The 19,828-nt window shown below is 42.8% G+C and overlaps 10 protein-coding genes across 10 annotated transcripts in view; 5 read left to right on the top strand and 5 right to left on the bottom strand.

Moving 5' to 3' along the window:
• Window positions 1-779, bottom strand: part of PHALS_11283 (RxLR-like protein) — a gene marked incomplete at both ends in the record, with an annotated part of 1,095 nt that extends 316 nt beyond the window's left edge. Inside the window, one exon of the mRNA XM_024726852.1 lies at window positions 20-779. Within this exon, the coding sequence (XP_024577487.1) occupies window positions 20-779 (760 nt within the window). The remainder of the gene's footprint in view (window positions 1-19) is intronic.
• A 347-nt stretch (window positions 780-1,126) lies between these two features.
• On the top strand, window positions 1,127-1,475 carry PHALS_11284 (uncharacterized protein; the record flags this gene model as incomplete). The annotated part of the gene is made up of 2 exons (XM_024726853.1): window positions 1,127-1,402; window positions 1,464-1,475. 2 exons carry the CDS (start codon window positions 1,127-1,129, stop codon window positions 1,473-1,475), a joined length of 288 nt encoding a protein of 95 aa, XP_024577488.1.
• Window positions 1,476-1,966: 491 nt separating this feature from the next.
• PHALS_11285 (uncharacterized protein) lies at window positions 1,967-2,697 on the bottom strand (the record flags this gene model as incomplete). Its single annotated transcript, XM_024726854.1, has 5 exons — window positions 1,967-2,069; window positions 2,138-2,209; window positions 2,444-2,475; window positions 2,546-2,633; window positions 2,684-2,697. 5 exons carry the CDS (start codon window positions 2,695-2,697, stop codon window positions 1,967-1,969), a joined length of 309 nt encoding a protein of 102 aa, XP_024577489.1.
• A 504-nt stretch (window positions 2,698-3,201) lies between these two features.
• On the top strand, window positions 3,202-3,943 carry PHALS_11286 (uncharacterized protein; the record flags this gene model as incomplete). Its single annotated transcript, XM_024726855.1, has 5 exons — window positions 3,202-3,296; window positions 3,392-3,442; window positions 3,510-3,548; window positions 3,648-3,803; window positions 3,898-3,943. The coding sequence occupies 5 exons, from the start codon at window positions 3,202-3,204 to the stop codon at window positions 3,941-3,943; spliced, it is 387 nt and encodes a 128-aa protein (XP_024577490.1).
• A 254-nt stretch (window positions 3,944-4,197) lies between these two features.
• Window positions 4,198-5,295, bottom strand: PHALS_11287 (uncharacterized protein; the record flags this gene model as incomplete). Its single annotated transcript, XM_024726856.1, has 1 exon — window positions 4,198-5,295. The coding sequence occupies one exon, from the start codon at window positions 5,293-5,295 to the stop codon at window positions 4,198-4,200; it is 1,098 nt and encodes a 365-aa protein (XP_024577491.1).
• Window positions 5,296-5,644: 349 nt separating this feature from the next.
• Window positions 5,645-5,871, top strand: PHALS_11288 (uncharacterized protein; the record flags this gene model as incomplete). The annotated part of the gene is made up of 2 exons (XM_024726857.1): window positions 5,645-5,653; window positions 5,716-5,871. The coding sequence occupies 2 exons, from the start codon at window positions 5,645-5,647 to the stop codon at window positions 5,869-5,871; spliced, it is 165 nt and encodes a 54-aa protein (XP_024577492.1).
• A 1,139-nt stretch (window positions 5,872-7,010) lies between these two features.
• PHALS_11289 (ap-1 complex subunit) lies at window positions 7,011-9,577 on the bottom strand (the record flags this gene model as incomplete). Its single annotated transcript, XM_024726858.1, has 3 exons — window positions 7,011-7,423; window positions 7,517-9,368; window positions 9,431-9,577. The coding sequence occupies 3 exons, from the start codon at window positions 9,575-9,577 to the stop codon at window positions 7,011-7,013; spliced, it is 2,412 nt and encodes an 803-aa protein (XP_024577493.1).
• Window positions 9,578-9,725: 148 nt separating this feature from the next.
• Window positions 9,726-10,442, top strand: PHALS_11290 (deoxyuridine 5-triphosphate nucleotidohydrolase; the record flags this gene model as incomplete). Its single annotated transcript, XM_024726860.1, has 1 exon — window positions 9,726-10,442. One exon carries the CDS (start codon window positions 9,726-9,728, stop codon window positions 10,440-10,442), a length of 717 nt encoding a protein of 238 aa, XP_024577494.1.
• Window positions 10,443-10,607: 165 nt separating this feature from the next.
• PHALS_11291 (trna (cytosine-5-)) lies at window positions 10,608-13,006 on the top strand (the record flags this gene model as incomplete). The annotated part of the gene is made up of 7 exons (XM_024726861.1): window positions 10,608-10,664; window positions 10,727-10,839; window positions 10,898-10,978; window positions 11,042-11,115; window positions 11,173-12,422; window positions 12,484-12,576; window positions 12,644-13,006. The coding sequence occupies 7 exons, from the start codon at window positions 10,608-10,610 to the stop codon at window positions 13,004-13,006; spliced, it is 2,031 nt and encodes a 676-aa protein (XP_024577495.1).
• A 25-nt stretch (window positions 13,007-13,031) lies between these two features.
• Window positions 13,032-15,871, bottom strand: PHALS_11292 (hypothetical protein F443_08110; the record flags this gene model as incomplete). Its single annotated transcript, XM_024726862.1, has 5 exons — window positions 13,032-13,320; window positions 13,379-13,798; window positions 13,851-13,927; window positions 13,982-14,151; window positions 14,209-15,871. The coding sequence occupies 5 exons, from the start codon at window positions 15,869-15,871 to the stop codon at window positions 13,032-13,034; spliced, it is 2,619 nt and encodes an 872-aa protein (XP_024577496.1).
• Window positions 15,872-19,828: the final 3,957 nt, after the last annotated feature.

Below are 19,828 nucleotides of genomic sequence, written 5' to 3' on the forward strand. Positions count from 1 at the left end.
CCGCCGGAGTTTGCTCCACCTGGAGTAAGCGTGCCACCAGTACTAGTACTGCCCGTGTTTACACCACTCGGCGTTAGTGTACCACCAGGAGTAGCACTCCCCGAGTTGATTCCACCAGAATTCGAGGGCGTTCGATCAGAAGTCCCCCCCCTTGCACCACCAATCCCGCTCGGAGTATTCGCATTCGTTGGCGATGTACCACCCGTAGGCGAAGTACCACCCGTTGACGATGTACCTCCCGTTGGCAATGTTTCTCCCGTTAGTGATGTACCACCCGTAGTACCACCCGTAGTACCACCCGAAGTACCTCCTCCCAAACCTCCTTTACCACTCGTAGTACCTGTCAAGTCACTCTCACCATTTCCACCTTCTGTTTGAGTCTCATTATCAAAACTTCCATCAGTATTCTCATTTCTATCATCACCAGAATTCAAAAGTAACTCATCCGCTTTCTTTTGAATTCGTGGAAACACATTTTCTTCAAAATACGTAAGTTGTGTCGCCTCTGTTGATCCAAATGATGTCACCAATTCGGGGTATAATTTCTTATACAATTGAAACAATGAAATCACATCATCTCTCGTATCAACTGCAGCCAGTAAATACCGTGCAGCATGCTCTTCAAAGAGATCAACACTCAGCAGTCGTCGCGTACTTGGTTGGGGGATTAAAGCCAGAAGAGTTTCTTCAAGTTCGAGAAGCACGCGATTGTCTGTAATTTTCGCTTTTGCTGTGGTTACTGCTACAGCTATGAGTAACAGCCAGTGCTTAACCTTCATTCTGTTATATGATAAAGGAGATCGAAAGAAACGTGAGCTTAAGTGTGTAGCGTACGCTTGATCGAGTCGTTTACTTTGTGACGACAGGGAGCGAGTTCAGTGAAGTAAATCCAGTAAATAAAAAGGGTAGAATTAGAAAAATTGGAGATTTCGATGGACTACTTTTTAGGCCCAAATGATCATTTGGGCACTCATATCTTACGTATTTATTTACATAACTATACCCAAATCAAAAAAATCCAGAATTACAAATCGGTGGTCATCAATTATTTCCATCAAATGTACTGATATTGCCTAATTCGTGAAGTAAGAAATCTCATTCACTCGCTTTCTGCTAAATTATTGTAATGGACACTAAGACGCGTGGATTATTGAGTGGAGTATACGCTGGCATTGGTGCTCTCTTTGCTGTATCCGCAAGATTCGAATGGATTTCTAAAGGAGCAGCTGCCTCATTTCTCTCCCTTGTGTGGTTAGGATTTCTATTAGCTATATCATGGACTGAATCATGGGTTAAATTCCGAGCTCCATTTATTCCACGCCATCTAGCGCTCGATCTTGGTCGTACCATGTTTGCTGCGCTTCTTTCAATCGAAATTGGATTAAATGCTGGACTTTGGATGGTACATTTCATAGTTCTGTCGTCCACAAGTAATGCAACGTGGCATCTTATCGTTTTAACAGTGTTACTATTAGTCCAGACCATGTGGCTTTATCCAAAACTTCAACTCACGGCGGAATTTACTTTGTATGAAGCACTTAAAGAAATGAATGATGAAAGTATGTCATTCAACCAAAAGATGCAGTTTGGCGAAATTCGACACACTGTTCAAGTCAGCGATCGACCCAATCGCATTTATCACATTCTTTACGTTGGTGCTGAGCTTATTAAGGTCTTAACGCTCTTTGGCTTTGCAATGCATTTTCTTAAGAACATTCCAGCTTAAGCTAGAGGTAGATTTCGATTCTAGTTCCAAGTGAATAATACATACCTTCAGTTTTATAGAATCTAGTCATTTATAGCTATATTAACAATTAGCTTATCACAATTATTGCTAGTAATGATACCTGACTTGAGATCGCAGGAACAGAAGTTTGTTAGTCGATCCTCAACATTAGACTTCCAATAATGGGGAACTTCTCTTTCACAAGCACACCACGACGACACAATGCTCGTCGTCAAGCTGTTAAAATACTAGAGATGGTAGCTGTCGATAGGGCATTGTGTCCGGTAAGAAAATGATCTTTGCGATCTTCATTGCGTCCACGACTAGGAATCGGATCATGATTCTGGCGTGGAAACATAAACTTCGCGTCAAGCAATTTTTAAGAAATATCACATCCTGGTATTCACGAACGTTTTTCCCCGATATCCACGCATTCTAGTTTGAGTCTTCACCACCACATATTCGTGAACGACCTTAGCGCGACTAATGTAGCATGATGTTGATTGAGCATGCACTAACATCTAAGCCGATGTTGTCAGTGTGGCGATTGCTGACCATTTCACCGAGCTTGACGTGTTAAATTGCTACATGCATTTATGCGTTTAATGAAAATCAACTTCCACAACGTGTACACCCCATCGACTCCTCAAAGCTACTTGACAAATCCGTCTCATTCGACGCCGGTGCTCATGATGGGATCTTAGAACCCCGATCGACCCTAACGTTGATTTCGTGAATCCGAGCCCCATCTATCGTACAAACAAACACGCTCTGCTCATGCGTTGTCTACAACCTTCATGATCGCCTCCTCTACCGCACCTTTAGCTGAAGAAAGACTTTTGTTGAGGATGCAGGAACAGGCACAAGTTGATTTACTGACGGCACTTGAAGCAAAGACAAGTGGTCACTACAGCGACAATTCTTTGTTGGTTTAGCGAATATTTATCAAACTCTGACGACTCGGTAGACATATTGCGATGGATTTTGCAGAGGTCACCAATTGAGAGTCCATGGTAGCTTCACCCGCAAGCATGCGTATAGCACCTCCACTGCGAGAATGATAAGGCATATCATTTGGACGGTTAAGCTGTTGCTTGTGGATTTTTACCTTTAAATAGCTGAATCATGACAAGAAGTGTTGAACTTTTTCCGAGATCGTGGGTCAGGATCGCTAGGATGCAAACTTTTTCCGATGTCCCAACTTGATGATCTTTGATCCTGCGCTCCATATTCGCCCAAACAAGTGGCAGTAGCTTGACCGTGCAGCTGTAATAGCTCGTCAAATGCGCCACATCAATTAAAATGCTTGCACGCGATTCCAAGCGCAAGATAATGCACCGAAACTTGACGTCGTGAAAGTCAAACTATGCTGTGACGATTAGTATCATATCACTCTTCAATCACGATGATGCTCTTGCATAAGCCAAACACGAACATTTCGCTGAAATTCAATTACTCCAACAATAGAGGAAGGCATGCGAAAAGATGTCGACGACAGCGAAAAGACGGTTAAGAGCGAGTCGGTTGAAATAGACGTCGCTGTTGCCAATACCTATACCATGGACATCTCGTTAAGAAGAACTGGTGCCGTGCCATCGACGTTATTTGTAGGATAGTTATCCTCAATGACTTCGAATGAACTCCTTGGTTCGAAAATGTATACAGTCCCTGTCCAGAGCTGAGAGCCATCAGACGCTTTCGCCAACGTTGCAAGCAGTACGTTGTGCTTCAAAAATTGGAATGTGGCGGGCTGCGTTGGATACTGGACAATCCTGAAGCATAGCGTGATCGTTAATTACGCACGCGCCAATCTCAACACCAAGTAAGTTTTTAGCTCACCAAACAACGTTAGCACTTGTACGCTATGCCAGCTCACACGTACAGCTATTAACCATGTCATTGCTCTCGCTGCCCTTGTCAGGGTAAACTCTAACGTCGCTTCCAAGTCGGAAGCAAAAAAACAGCCGATAAACTTGCTTAATTGCAATTTGATCACCACCAATCTCACGGCATATGGTGATGTGGCAACCTTGCCATACATTGACCATATAACTACGAGACAGATGCTCGTTGACATGTACGATGATGATGCAACCAAATCGTCAATTTCTTCATTTCACTCATCAACTTCGTCTGGTTAAAATGCAACGTTTACTCTGATTCATATTAAGTAACACGGGTAATACAAGTGCATTAACAAACTACTTACAAGTCTAAGCAAATTAGCTTTAGGGAATATTGGAACATGAATAGAAAGAGCCTAGAGATTGTGCAAGAGTGTTTGAATACTCTTTTCATTGCTCTTTTTTCCTTCTTTAATCAATGTCCAAACCTTTGCGAAATTCCAGCTATCACGGCATCTGCATCATCTTTATGGCGCAGCTTCATGACATCAATCCACGCCCTCAACAAAACCACGTCAAAGAAAAGCTTTGATCAAACATATTAGGCTTTTATTTCTTCGTCTCTGCCTACTGGCGATGACTCGATGATCGCATCAATGACTTAGCGCGAAAGTTTTGTTCAGAAGTTTCCGAGGCACAATATTTTAGAATCACCTCATCACTTGCGACTTTTCTCAATAATGGCAACGCGATCTTAACAGGGTCAGCTTGTAAATCAATTGCAGTGTTAACCCACAAGTCGAAAGAAAGCCTGTCCAAACCATCATTCATTTTCTCCAAATTCAGCTGCACCAGATTTTGTTCCAGTATGAACTTTACAATATCCGTTGCAATTGTCTTAGCGGCGCCGTCTTCAGCTGCAATGTACGCATCACCAAAGGCTGTCCAACCGAATCCTTGCTCCTGCAACTCGAGGTGTAACGCTTTGGTAAGATCACTCTGCTCCTGTTGAGGCTGAGAAAAATACCACTTCTGCAGTTTCGGTAGATTATAAATGTCAATTAGTTTCCGACCGCCGCTGTTGAGCCATCGATGAAGGATTTCACCTTCTATTAGCTCACCAGTGGCTTTTGAGCTATCAACTGCCTTCAGGTTAGCACTTAGTTTAAGCAGTGAGTCTTCAAGGCTTTCAACAAAAGCTTTCGAGTCCTTAGTCTCCTCAACTTTGGCAAGAAAGTCAATCAGCGCGATTGCAAAGTGGTCGCTAAGAACCAAATCGCCGTCGACAGCCTTCGTAGTCGGAATAGAGTCAAGGAATTTGCTCGTCTCGTGTTCCGCCAGTGTTGACATCATTAATTCAAACCCTATCATTGGATTTTCTGGAAAGGCCTTCTCAAAGTATCTTGCCCACGTTTGGAACTCACGACTATTGAAAAGATTCTTCTCCACCTTGTCAACGTGCGCTTTTTTTAGTAGTTGAAATGCTGCTGCCTCTTTGTCTGGGGCGTATCGCAAGTAGATGTGGGGCTTAAAAAGTCTCATGATCCAAGATGAGGCGAGTCTATTCCATATATTCGAGGGTTTAAAAAAAGACAGAAGACGTGAGAGAAGGCCCATCTTTTTTTCGGCCGTAAGAAATGCAGTCGTCTCCTCCACAGGTGTTGACAAAAGATCCGCAGTCGGAACGAGAGCTTTTTCAGATCTTGGAATCATCGACACCGTCATAGCCTTCGATTGCGATAACTCACTGGAGGTTAGTAAAGCAACGCATGACAGCAAACGGAAGCAAAGATTAAACGAGATTTTGCATGCGATGGTCATCGGTGGTCAATAGGTTTTAGTAGTGATGGGGACGTAAACCGAGTTGACGTTATTTGGCATTCTTCCCGTTCCCGTCGATCGATTCCCGTTAGCGTTTTTTTACGTTAAGTTTACGTAAAATAAAAATAAATTATGAGAATAAGTTATGTTTTTTCGAGAGGTCAAACACAGCCGGAAACAACTTGCAGACCAACGAGGGCAAGACGGAGATGTTCATGGACACTGTTGAGGTGAACGTGAGCTGGCATTAGACATGGTGAAGGTTAGGATCAACAGCGGCATGCACAAGAAGCTCTTGAACGTTGTGGTCTTTGAGGACAAAAGCGTGGTAGCGAAGAAGCTGGAAGATGCTGTCGTGGTGTTCCTGGGCCTGGAAGTAACGTTGGAGAAGCTGGTGAACGTCGTCGCGGTGTTCGCGTGTGCCATCAAGTGGTGATGAAGCAGGTCGTGAGTGTTGCGGTGACCAGGAAGTGGCGGTGAAGAAGTTGGTGGACTGCACTAGGGCTTGATGGAGGAGCTGGTGATTGGCAGTATTGTCAAATACTGCCAATCAAGGAGTTGGGAGCTGTCTCACCGGACCACAGGTCATGCGGCTTATGTTAATTCATTATGGCCTCGATTAAATGAGAGAAAAACACTGGGTACCAACAACCCAGTTTATAAACCGCCTTTATCATGAGGCCTGATTACAACCACTGACCGTGAGTCTGATGTAAGACAACAAAATGCTCTAACTAACGTGATATGTGGAGCTCGTGAATTGAAAATACCGAACGAGTACATCGTGCAGCGTTCATCACGCTTTCGGACCCACAATTTAAGTGTTGTTTGCTTAAACGAGACATCGAATGATACAAGTTTAACAAAGCGCACATAACAACCACAAAGAATCATGACATTGCATGAACACTTTTGCAGACAAGGAAGTGTATTCTTTGTTGAATAGAAAGTAAAAATTATATTTAAGTCCTTAGCTCGCTAACCTGTGCTACCTCTCAGCCTATTCTTCTAGATCATTCTAATAAGCAATCTTGGTACCTAAACCAATGAATGACTCTTAAAATATCCGTAATTACGTCCGAAATAAATAGTCGTAATCGACGTGCTTGACCGTGGTCACATGAATGCCATATCGGGTCATTCAGCGGTGCAATTCCACCAGTGAATCCCAAACAAGCGGCATAGAATATTATGATATAAGAACTCGCACAAATCACTAAATAAAATTAGTATCTAAGTCAGGAAATCTATCTAAAAGATCCGAACATTTAAAATCGTGGCATTTATCAGCTACGATTCGAGAACTATTGTTCGTTGGAGCATAATCAGGGTCATTGTAAAATGTAGAGTGTGTTTAGATTGTCAACGGATTTAAGCTGTGAAACAGCAAACCTTAAGAAGGTGTAAACGCTCTTGCAAGGGCCGTCGAAGTGGCAGCACGGACGCAGGTTACAAAGAGACGAATATTCATGTCAGATGATATCGAACAAGGTTAACAATCTTGCCATTCTCAGCGACGTAAGGCGACGGTGTCGCTGTGTGCAACGATACAATTTCTAATAAACTAATATTAACAATCCCAAAAGGTTCAAGTGTACGAAACATGCTGTTGATTAGCTTTATCCAAAGAGAACACGACGCATCAAGTCTGCAAATTGACTTCCTGATGCCTCATCTACGCCTTTGATCGTTGCTCGAAATGTACGATTAGCCTTTTCAACAAGCGTTTCGGACAAATAGTATCGACCTTGCGTGTCTTGAGCATAGAAAAAAAACTTGTATTGTGGACCAACGTCACCTGAAGCCATCGTGACGATGCCGCGTGATGCAAACGCTTGTTCGAGCTCGTTTTGTGGAGGTAACGTTGGAAGTTGGACAACAACTTCTGCTACAATTGGTCGACTACCCCATTGACCCTGAAACGTTGCAGCATCCATGACAGGCGAAGGAATGAGCGTGAGAGTTGTTGGAGGTTTTGGAGGGCCATTCGAAGTCGAGCTAAAGTCCATATCAAGTAGATCCATACTAGATGCTACTGGTTGTGAAGGTGGATCAGGTGCATAATGTTGCTGCTGTTGTGGTTGCTGTTGTTTGACGGGTGGAGGATTCATTGGCTCTTCATCACCTTCCTCTCTTTCAGCTTCGTCATCAAGAGGCGCAGCAGGACCTGCCAAATGCGTTGGCGATACAAAGAGCTCGCTTGGCTTATTGTACACAACAGCAAGCGAGTTAAACTCTTGAAAGAGCTTGTCCATCAAATCCGTTTCAATTGACTCAGCAAACACACTAACTGTCTCTTCTAAGCGAAATTGAGCTACAATTGCAGCAGCCTGATCCGTTGGCTGCTGTTCCAGTAATCGATAATAGAGCAATGCACGGTCACGCACGTCTTGATGATTCGATTCATTGATAGCAGATCCAAGTAGACGACCCAACATGCTTTGCATTTCAGGTGGACGTTTAAAAAACAACTTCATCACTGCAGCTAGAAGCTCCAAGATAACTGAAGACGAAGCTTCGTCATTAAAGTCGTCAATAAGTTTTTCTAATACGTAAGGTGCGCGACGTAAGTCCTGGCCAAATTCCCCCAGCATCCACACAACTGCAGCCTTTGCGGCAGGCTGTCCAACTGCAGAAATTATCCGACACAGAACAGGTAAAACATCGTGGCGCTTGTCTGGATATTTACGCAGTAAGTCCTTCATAACAACCAGACTTTCATCACGCACGTAGTCGAGATCAAGCTCTAAAAAGTCCACCATTGTATCTAATATATGATCTTGCATCTGCTCCACTAATCGTTCAGCCGCATGCTGGCCATAAGCCTCGGGGACGTTACCACCCCCGGGGTATTGCTGAGGAATTGTATTCTTTAAGAGATTCGGACTAACTGCGATATCAGCAATCGCACGAATAGCACGGCGAGCAAGCTCCTGATCTACATCTGTTACATATTCGCTTAATTCAGTGACTATGTCAGCGACATTGGCACCATCAGCAACAAGAGCTAGAATGTCAATCTTGACGTATTTAACATGTGTAGGCTCGTTGTATCGATTGTAAAATTGACGATAATCACGACTAAACACATGTGGCTTTTTGGTCACAAGCAGAAGAATATGATGAAGCACACAATAATTGATTTCGTGACTTCCACCAGCCATGAGCGTTAGAAGTGGTTGACGCATTCGTTCAAAGACCTGGTCTTGAATCTGTTCCATACCACGCGCTTGAGTGAGATTAAAGAAACACTTGGCTGTACCAAGTACCACAGCGCTATTAGACACACGTAGACACTGTTCAAGTGTATTCATGATTGTAAATACTTCGTCTGGACCTGTTGGTTTGTACTTGGCAACAATTTGCAAGATATTACATTGACCCCATTCATTAAAGTCGGTGATGCGGCTTAGCAAATGCATCACAATTGGTTGATTAATAGCAATTCCTCCTTCATCAGCCATAATTTCATTAAGAGCCACCAAACAATTGGAAACAACTTGAGGATCTCGATCTCGAATCATGTTGTACAATGTATCAATCATGTCGCTTTCTTTAATAATCTCAGGATTAAGTGAATATACTTTCAAAATACCAATCACTCCAGTCTTGCGTACATAAGCACTTGTATCAGTTAATGAAGCTTGTAATGGATCATGAATATACTCCAGAATCGAATCAAGACGAAGAGAACAGAGTGAACGTAGTGCTAATCCACGTACCATCGGATCTTCATTCCGACAATCATTTAAAAGGGTATTGATACACATAATAGCCAATTCCGAGTTTTTCTGAGCGTAATTTGTCAGGTAGAGATAAACCATTTTCTTTGAAATAAGGTCCTTTGTATCCACACATAAGACCATTTCACTAAAAAGACGAGATACATCGATACCAAGTGTCATATAAGCAATGACCTTTTTAATAATCTCACGCTTACGTTTCACATCTTTTTCAACCGTCACTTCTCGTAGTAGCTATATAATCAAAGATATCAGCACTAAAATGACGTCGTTTTATTGAAAGAAATGCTACGTACATTCTTAAGTTCATTCACTTCCCCTTTCTTCTTGTCAGTAAAATAACTTGGATTACTATTTCCTCCAGGTCTTTGGGCACCAGCTGGAGGTGGTGGTACCATGGAACCAGGGAGAGGAGGACCATGCGACGGATAGGAGGGAATCATATTGAGAAGCTTCGGATCAGGACTCTGACGTGGAAATTATGTGTGAAGTACCTGAAATTTTTATGATTTAGATTTATATCCAATTAAAATCTCTCCCGCCAAATTATACTCGCATGATACTATGATTGCGAACATTCTTACTCGTACCATGGCATTTAAACATAGTCGTGGCATCCCAATCCTTCGTGTGAAGCGAACAACTTCTGAAGCAATTCTACCCACGCGTGGCTCAAGTCTTGCGGCAGGTCTGGATCTATCAGCAGCTTACGATGCCATCATTCCAAGTCATGGCAAAGGTATTATCAAGACAGACCTGGTCATTGCTGTGCCTGAAGGATGTTATGCACGTGTGGCGCCACGCTCGGGTCTTGCTTTGAAGAATTTTATTGATACAGGTGCTGGAGTTATTGACGCCGATTATCGTGGCAATGTTGGTGTGATTCTATTTAACCACTCGAACGAAGATTTTATTGTTAAGCGCGGAGATCGCGTGGCACAACTCATTCTTGAAAAAATTGAATATCCTGAAGTACAAGAAGTGACGGAGATTGAGGACACGGAACGAGGTGCTGGTGGATTTGGAAGCACTGGTGTAGCTATACCACTTACCAAGAAATTATGTGTGACAAGCAATGGATCAAGTGATAAAGAGGACTTCAATGTCGACACTGTGTTTAAAGCGATCGAGTTACTCTCCAAGAAAAAGGTTGTGGACAATGAAGTCTGTAATCAACTGAAAGAAAAGATGTTCACGGCTTCTACGCGTCAATTCTGTTTGCTTAACAAAGCTCTCAATGACTATCTCGAGGACGAAGACAGCGTCAAAGTATTAGAATGGATCAATGCCTTTTTGAACTCGCACTAGAGCCTTAAATAGTATACTGGTAACTAACTGACCGTATAGAAATACCGGTGTTTTTGATTACCATTTAGACATATACTTTTGCATTTACTGTAGTTACGGTATTGCGAAGGTATACCGTTAGCGGTATACCTTTACAATTATCATATTACTGGTCATTCAAGCTTCATGACGAAGACCAAGCCAGCACTCGACGATTACAAGCAGAGCTTTCGAGAGTACTTGGTATTGTTACAACATATTATAATAAATGTAATAGTAACAATTACATTAAATTATTATATTAGCGTGAGACAAATGTAGTGAAGAATGACGTGGAGCTAGAAGAATTGATGAAGATGCTACATGAGCCTCTGCCTGTGTCTTTCCGCTTAAATCTGCATCGTCCCGACGCTTTAAGGTATTTTTTATGAAATAAGTGGTTTTTATGTAATTAACACAATATTTCTATATGATAGACTTCAGACTTTATTAGCCACGAAATTTCAATTTCCTAGCGATAAATATTTTCATGAAAATTCTTCGATAAATCCGCCCAAGTGAGTAGCGAACTTAGTATTTCAATATTTTATTTTACTTACTTGGCACATGTGGTTCATTAGACCAATTACATGGTACCCACAGGAAAATGTTGCGTGGGAAATGATGTGTGGTCGTGTGGCACTTTCAAAAAGCGGTACGTGTCAACTTGTCGGTACAATTGCTTCATACTTCTAATAAATTACAAATGTAGCACCAAAGTACGATGATATTCGCATATTTCATTCGTGGTTACTCGAACAAACAGATTGTGGTCATATTGTTCGTCAAGAAGCTGTAAGTATGTTACCAGTATTGTTTCTAAATGTACAACCTGGGCATCGTGTCCTTGATATGTGTGCATCACCTGGTTCGAAAACGACCCAAATACTTGACTTTTTACTCTCAACAAGTAACGATCAAGAGAATGGATTAGTCATTGCCAATGATCTTGACAAGAAACGTGCATATATGTTAGTTCATCGTCTATCATGCAATACATTACGTCGTGTAGTAGTAACATGTGGAGCTGGTGATACCTTTCCGGGTTTATATGATACCAAGACAAAGACATTGGAATGTACGAATGTATTTGATCGTGTTCTATGTGATGTACCATGTAGTGGGGATGGTACACTTCGTAAGAATCAAATATTATGGAAAGAATGGCACATTGGTCAAGGTTTAACCTTACATCCAATACAAATAGCAATAGCATTACGAGGTGCTGCATTAGTGAAAGTTGGTGGTACACTTGTCTATTCAACTTGTTCATTCAATCCAATTGAAAATGAAGCAGTTGTGGCTGAAATTTTACGTCGAGCAGATGGAGCTTTGGAACTATTGGATGTTTCAATGATTATACCGGAGCTAGTTGTTCGTCCTGGTCGATTAAAATGGCGTGTGGGCTGGAGATCGAAGTCCAAGTCAACGCACAAAGGTCAGATGTTATATCAAGAGAATAACAAGGTACATCAATGGTTTGATACTTACGAAGAAGTACCTTCAGATCTGCGGGGTACACGGATTACACGTTCGATGTTTCCAAATGAGGGTACAATTACAAAGCAACTAGTGAAAACACTTCGTCTGATTCCAATGGATCAAAATTCGGGTGGGTTTTTTGTTGCTGTATTGCATAAAGTGGGTGATTTACCGAATAAAACCGGGTTTCAAGAAGGTCTTGACCCGTTTCAAGAAGATCAATTATTACCACCTGTTGCTTATATTTGCAAACTCTGTGGCAAAAGTGGTCATTTTTTGAAAAATTGTGAAAACTATAAACCAGACGTGGAATTTTCTATGTGTAATACATTGATACATTCAAAGAAAAAACGTTGCATTGAAACTCAAAAAAAAAATATTACGAAGAAAAAGAAGCGAGAGACGTTGTATCGTAATATTTGCGACGAAATTTGGAATCAGTTGCGTGATTTTTACGGTCTTCAAGACGCAACATTAAAGGTAAGAATTATATGAAATGAGTTTGCAAATGATAAGGTAAATGATTTCTATCTATTTTTAGAATAATCTCTGGTGTCGTTCCGATGCTGCAACGACAGTCTTTTTTGTTGACACGGACATTTCTAACGCGTGTTTAAGTGGCGATGCTCTTGAGGTACGTACATTTGTATTATTAATTCTTACAAGTTTCTCTCATATTCTGATATATCTGGTATACTCAGATTGTCAATACTGGTCTTAAAGTTTTTACAAAAGTGACGGAACATAAGCAAATTTTCTATCGTCCGTCCGAAGAAAGTCTCGGATTTTTGGACAATTATTTTACTCAACGATGTCTCAATATTTCTATAGTGGAATGTTTGAATTTAATTGAACATGCACAAGATCACGTGGATTTTTCAAAATTATCAATGGATGTACAAAACGTACTGAGTACAATTTCTATAGGTCCAGCAGTTGTACGAGTACAAGCACACGAGCATATTCGTATGAATGTTTGGGTTGGTCAAAGTGCATTATTACCACGAGTATCCAAGACAAAGCGTCAAGAGATTGAAACTGCATTGAAAGAGTTTACAAAGTAGAAGATTTCGATTTAATATTCAGTTTTTATATCCTAATGGAATTTCTTGCACGCATTCCTTGGATAAGGAAATAGAATGAATCTCGTTTACTGCTGATTTCTTCTTCATCATTGCTTTTATTCTCAAGTGATAAAGTTTGAGACTCTTGATGTTGTAGTGGAATTTCAGACGTTGTAACGTCAGAATGGAGGATATTGGTAAAAACGTCCAAAAAATCTTGTTTGGGTACACCAATTAACGTGCTTTCATTATTTTCAATCCACGTACCAAGAACAAGCATTAAGAAAACCAAAAGCGCTATGATTGCTGCAATCCTATGAGGAAATACGAAGGTTACACTTCGTTGGATGTTTGTTACATATAGTTACTCACATGTACCCTCGTGGCAGTTTATAACTCTTGATAATGATAGTTCCATGATTCCCAATAAGAATTCCAGTGAATCCCAGGATGAAACTTGCAAGTACTTGAGATAAAAAACGAGTTGCAAGTAACAATTTGCAGAGTGCAATGTAGAGTATGATGAGTACAAAGATAAATTGTACGATCATAGACTGAGAGTGCAAAATTGCAGGGAACATCACAACTATTGCCATATGAGAGTCAAGACATGGAAATCCTCGTGTGTCATTAAAGTTGCGTTGATGTTGCATTTGCCATAATATCGGATGCAAATCCAAAGGTCGAGGACAATTGGCAACAAATTGTAAAGTTGCAACAACAAGTAAATTGCCAATGCAAATCCAAAAGTACGGAAACCCAAATTCTGGAATCATCGTGATGAAAACGAACCTAAGACAGTAAAATGTCAGATTATGTAGTTTAATTCGCAATCTAGACATACCAAATTAATAATGAACAATCTTGTGTTCGACGACGAGATGTCGTCGAGTGTATTAACGTCCGTAGCCACGGACGTTTCTAAAGATATTATTCTTAGTATAAAAGAAGCAAGACAGCAATTGTTTCACGCACCTCTTTCTGCTGTACCAACCACAATATAATTGCCATATCATATTGTAAAAGTGGATGTAATCTCGCACTTTCGTACTCATCACTTTCATCTGTTTGGAAATTTACGTGGCGCGGCATAATGACAAGATACGTAGGTTGTTCTTTCAAGCGTCGTGTTGATTTAATACTTACTACCAACTCAATTAAATCAGTTTTGTCACTATTGCATTTTAACGACCACTAGATACTATAGTTTCCATTGCATACACTAAGCAGCATATTGGAAGAAAACGCTCCCAATCCTTCTTCATGAAGTGCATCCTGTGCTTCGACAAACAACATTCCCAATCCAATGACAAAATGCCACTCAATATGACAATGCATCATCCATACACCTGGATTATCAGCATTCATGCGAAAGACAACATACCCAAGATCTTGACACGCTCCTTCGGCGTCAGTCTCGCATTCGGGAACAGTAAATACGTCGTGCTGCATAGGATTTTCAAGTCGAAGAGCCGTAAAGTTATTTCCGAGAATATTCTCGCGTGATGCGCGACCACTTCCGATAATCCACGGAGAATGAGCGTGCAAATGAAACGGATGTTGATCAGGCGTTTCATTGACAACTACAACTTCAACATGGGCATTATATTGTAATGCAATTGCATTGGCGGTTGTTGGAAGGTCGTTTGTATCTGCACCTTGGGTAATCGTAAACAATGGGGGGGTACGTGGAATTTCTAACGACGAAAAACTTTGTTCATTGAGTGAAATGTACCCAAGAAATGCAGTTGGATTTGGTGGAAGGACAGCAAGAGTAAACTCAACAACAATACGTTGGTCTGGAATGGTTGGAAGACTAATTGGGGTGACAGGAAGGTAGTCAAATTCTGGAATTGTCACTTCAATTGGCCACGTTGATGTTGTTGGATCGGATGTCATGTTGACTTCATAGTCGATAATTGCAAAAGCGTTAGGATTAAAACCATTAGGAACTTGATCAGCTGAACGAGCTGTCCATGGAAGACCAAAGAGTGAATGTACACGAATCCAATATGATTCAGAAGTCAAAGTTTGACATTGTGATATTGATGCAGCTTGGACTAGAATATCATATCGTTGTGCCACATTGATTGTAATTGTATTAATTGGAGTCGATGGTTTCACGTAGTCAGCATCACTTGCTACCACTTGAAACGTATGATTGTCGATACTGAATTTAAATGCTGCCATAGCTGATGTATTGATGAGTCGAAGTAAATATTTTTTACCAGGTTTAAAGTGGAAACGAGGGAGTGGAGCATTTGGTCCACAATCGAATCCAGCAGCTTGTGCTATTGTACAATTATAGCGACCAACATTGTTAATCAAGACAGTATCCCAAATAGGAGCTCCGACAGGTAGATCGTGATACCAATCAGCTAGTAGAATTGTGTATTCTTTGTAAACATCTTTTTCCCAACTCTGTTGTTGACGAGGTGGACAGTGTACAATAAGAGGTCCTCGAAGACCAAAGGCATATTGAACTTCTTCGTGACCATGAAACCAAAAAGTGCCACATTTATCGGGTTTAAATCGATAAATAGCAGTCACGTTCGGCGGGATTTGGCATTGGGTGATACCAGAGATACCGTCCATCTCTTGTGTTCCAAATTGTCGTAATCCATGCCAATGAATGCACGTATCTTCCGTCAATTTATTTGTCACGTGTACCTCAACTTCATCACCAAATGTGATGTTGATTGGGTGTCGATCAGCTGGCTCGTTGTTGATACCGTAACCTAAATTGCCTCTTACGCCATCAAAAAGCGTCGTATTGAGTGTTGTGATATTCCAGTCATAGCGCACGAGACAAGCGAAAGTTTGACTGCTGAATAATATAACGTTTAAAGCAGAGAAGAGATGCATTGAAGCTCAAATCAAAGCCGGAACGAAAAGGTTGAAAACGATCGTCTGAAGAAAAGAAAGCAAATTCCAAAATGAACGAAATTATCGAGTATGGTGGCTATCGGGAAAGGCAATGCTTCAAAACGACTTTTTTTTGGAAGCTCGAGATTTGAGGATCTATTTCTTTGGGTAGTTGCAAGAGACTTGAACATTCAAGATGATATTACTTTCAAATAGACGATCGAAATATTCGAAATTATGAACGCATGTCTGGGGCTTAGCGAGTCCAGTTCATTTCTGGCATCGCCATCCGAGATTACCGTTATAATCATAAGAAATGAGTATCTGCTGGTAACTACAACAAGTTGTCGTCAAAATCGCGAGATCATACGTGTTCTTGGCGTGAACACTTTGAGCCTTTTGTGTGACACATAAGTTTTTTTTATTAAATATGACTAGTATAATAGTCTGCTTGGTATATATGTTGGTTTGATTGCTTATTACAGTAAGTGTATCGAAGTAATATGCCTGAAGTGATATTGTCGACAGCTCATAATAGCGGATTGTCGTGAGCAAAATTCACCTTGTCGTGTTGTGGTATTACTTAAGTCTTTGCATGCTACGTAAAATGACTGCTAGCGTTGGCCGTACGTCAATGTCCTTCTATCAATATCAAGCAGTACCCGCCTCTGGATGATAGTGATTTTGATTGCTTAACAAACTGAAATTTAAAAACGATATTACCAAGATATCAGTTTGGTTGATGTGTTGTACCCACAATCATTCCCTAATTGATGTACCTCGTCCGTCGATTTTAAAGTCAGCTGTTTACTGTCGCATCTGCCTAGCGAGATTAGCCGAAAACACTTCGCACTTTTGCTGCAAATAAATCTCATCCTGAAGCGAAGCTCTTCGAGAACCGAAGTTAATGGTACCCGACGTTTTAGACTTGCACTTAATCAATGAAAATCGGCGTTGCAGACTGGCAATTTCTAATATATGATTGTATCTCAAACCCAAATCTCGGACAGAATATTGTTTTACGCTATTACCGTCATTCATCTCAAAAGGAATGATTTCAAAGAGTCTTCAACACTGTCCAAGTGTCCCCGTCGCAAGTTGCACGACTCAAGTATCCGTATCTGTCATCTTGAATACCTCCGCGTACTGTTTACTTTTTGCGACAGTCGGGCGTTGTTAGTAATTGTACTTGCAGCGGGGCTGCCGTAGCTTTGCGCTTGAGGAAGCGTCTTTAGGTTACCGATCTTTCGTTCTATACAAGAACCAAGTACTAGTGCAGCGGACTGCAATACACTGCCTCTAAAAGTACTTAAGAACCTTACCAAGGCAAACGAACACTTCTGTTCAAAATCAAAACTGATTTTCGTTTATATTTTCATCCTAATATTAAACGTTTTAGATTTTCCTAACTGCACTAAATGTATATAGTAAAATCTAAATATTTCCGTAACTACTGGCTACCTAGCCCCGTCCTGTATTCTTGTTTGGGTGTGTGGTCACATTATTCACATCTCGTGTGACACGCACACACCCCTGTTGTCAGGATTCGTGTAACCCCTTTACACCCTCCCCCATTAAGATTGACAGTTCCAATCAATTATTGCCTCAACGAGGCTCGCGTGTCCGTTAGACACTGCAACTCCATTTGTTGGAACAAACAACTTCCTTGCTCAATGAGCCCTGTGTCAATGACAACAAAATCTCCAAGTCCCGCCGGTTCTGATGGCGAGCATGGGCAGAGCCCAACTTTATCTCCCGCACTCGGTGCAACGTCGGACAGTGTCTCTGCAGCACCGAGGGGTGTATATCCTAGGCTCGATGAGTACAAACGTCGCACTCCGCGCACGCTTTCAGTGCCGAGTGGTCTCGTTGACGATGTGGTCCACAATGAGTCTGACACTCCTTTTCCCGCATGGGAGCCCGAGGAAGACGAGCTGCGCCAGCGGCGCGATACGAGCCCTGCTCGTGTCTTGCGGGCCCCATGTCCGTTTCCTGTAATTTCGTCAACTGAGGCGGCAGTATGAAGCAGCCTGTTAGGCGGCTCTAATGCGCGCCCATCCACGGTCGGTCATTGACCCTCGTGTGGAGAATGGCTCTCGCCCTGCGGGTCCCACTTTGGAAGCGAAGGACGCGGTAGCTCGATCGTTACGCGTCCACGTCATCGCGCCCCCGGCCAGAAGGGATGATGAGCATGCCACACGGAACGTTCTTCGAGCTCGGTTCTTGGTCCCACAAGAAGCTCCGTTGGAAACTTATCGCACTCGTCTGAGTGCACGACGAGGTGGTTCTCGTGTACCCGCAATGCGGACAATACCTGTAGTGCTCGCCCCTAACGAAAGCGCTACAGATGACGAGGCGCTCTTTGAGCGATGGGTGCAACGGCACCGAAACTATCCTCACTGCATAACCTGCAGTTGATCCAGAAGGAAGTGGACGTGCGTGTGAAGCGACACCTCCGCTTTGAGTTTACCAAACTCAAGGACTTCCTTCATATTGTCGCCCTGCGACGAATGGGCTAACAACCCCTGATGCTCCCACGATCTCTGTGTCGTCGACCGCAAGAGCTCAGGGCTACTGCGTGAGCTCAGCTCATGGCCCTTCCACTTCCCTGGCCAATGCCGGGAAGCGCGGGACGTCCTGATCGTTCCGATCAAAAGCGTCCACGACGATTGGGCAACCTTGCCGAAGTGGCGCTTCAACCATCACAAGGTTTCAGAGTCGGGATTTCCCCGCCACTTCACAAGATATTGGGTCTGACCCTGGTGACGACGTCGTCGTAATAGACGTTCCACGTGATAGTGGATGTCACCGTTCTCATCGAGAAGAGTCGGTGGCGGGCGGTGACGACCGGGTCGACCGGGTCGACCGCCGTCCGTTGCTCGTTATGCTCTTCGAGCCCTTGAGGACAAGGTCATTCGTAATTGGAGCACCGCTGAGCGTCATGATGAAGTAGCATATCGCTGTGTGGACGCTCTTGACGATTTAGAGCACGTCGTGCGCCGGTTTCCTCGCCTTGAGGAGTACCGCTCTCTGTCGGAGCGAATCTTAGCCGTGGAGCAGGCGAATGCATCGCTGCAGGCAACTGTGGAGCGCTTGGCACCATTGAAAATAAAGGTTGTTGCACTCCGAGCTCAGAATTAGTTGCTGGCTCAACTTCTGGGTGGCCGCGGGCCCGTGGAATCCGCTCCGGCGCCAACGCTTCCGAGTTCATTTGCGCCGGATCCCGGTACGGCTTGAGCACGCCCACGTAAAAAAGCGGGTGGGTGCGCATCCTATTCGGAAAGTTCAGCGTGTACGCCAGGCCCCGTTTAGCCACAACCTTTAACGGTCCGATAACCCGTGGACGAAACTTCGTCCGGAAAACAGCAGAGGCTGTATGTGTAGGCAACTTTTTTTAATTCAATAAAACCAGGTCCTCGACTCTACAGCTTTCCACTTTGCCTCTTCCTTTTTCATTTGCATATTGTTTCTGCAGGTCTTGGCTTTCAGCCATCGCATCGCGAACGTGTCGGAGGACACTCAGTCTGGTAGACAGAAAGTAATCGATTTTTTTACGGATGGTGATGGATGACATCAGCTAGCCGTTCAGCTATTCCTCCTTTACCAAGCCTTGAGCCATGGTATGGCGGCGTCAGCGGGACGTGAGGGTGAATCAGCCCGTTCACGCAGAACGGCGTGTAGCCGGTAGACGCATGCACTGCATTGTTTAGTGCAAACTCTACGAGTGACAACATGGCGCTCCAGCGCCTCGGTGTCTCAGCGCAAACGCTGCGAAGAACATCTTCGATGACGCGATTCACCCTTTTAATTTGACCATCGGTCTGCGGATGATTCGCCGTCGACATATCTAACTTGGTACCGAGCACCTTAAAGATAGTCAACCAAGATTTTCCCGTTTCACGGGGGTCTCTATCAGAGACAATCGACTCTGGGAGTCCGTGTTGTCGAAAAACACGA

The sequence above is a fragment of the Plasmopara halstedii genome (genome assembly GCF_900000015.1).
Source record: "Plasmopara halstedii genome assembly, contig: Scaffold_526, whole genome shotgun sequence".
NCBI classification, from domain to species: domain Eukaryota; phylum Oomycota; class Peronosporomycetes; order Peronosporales; family Peronosporaceae; genus Plasmopara; species Plasmopara halstedii.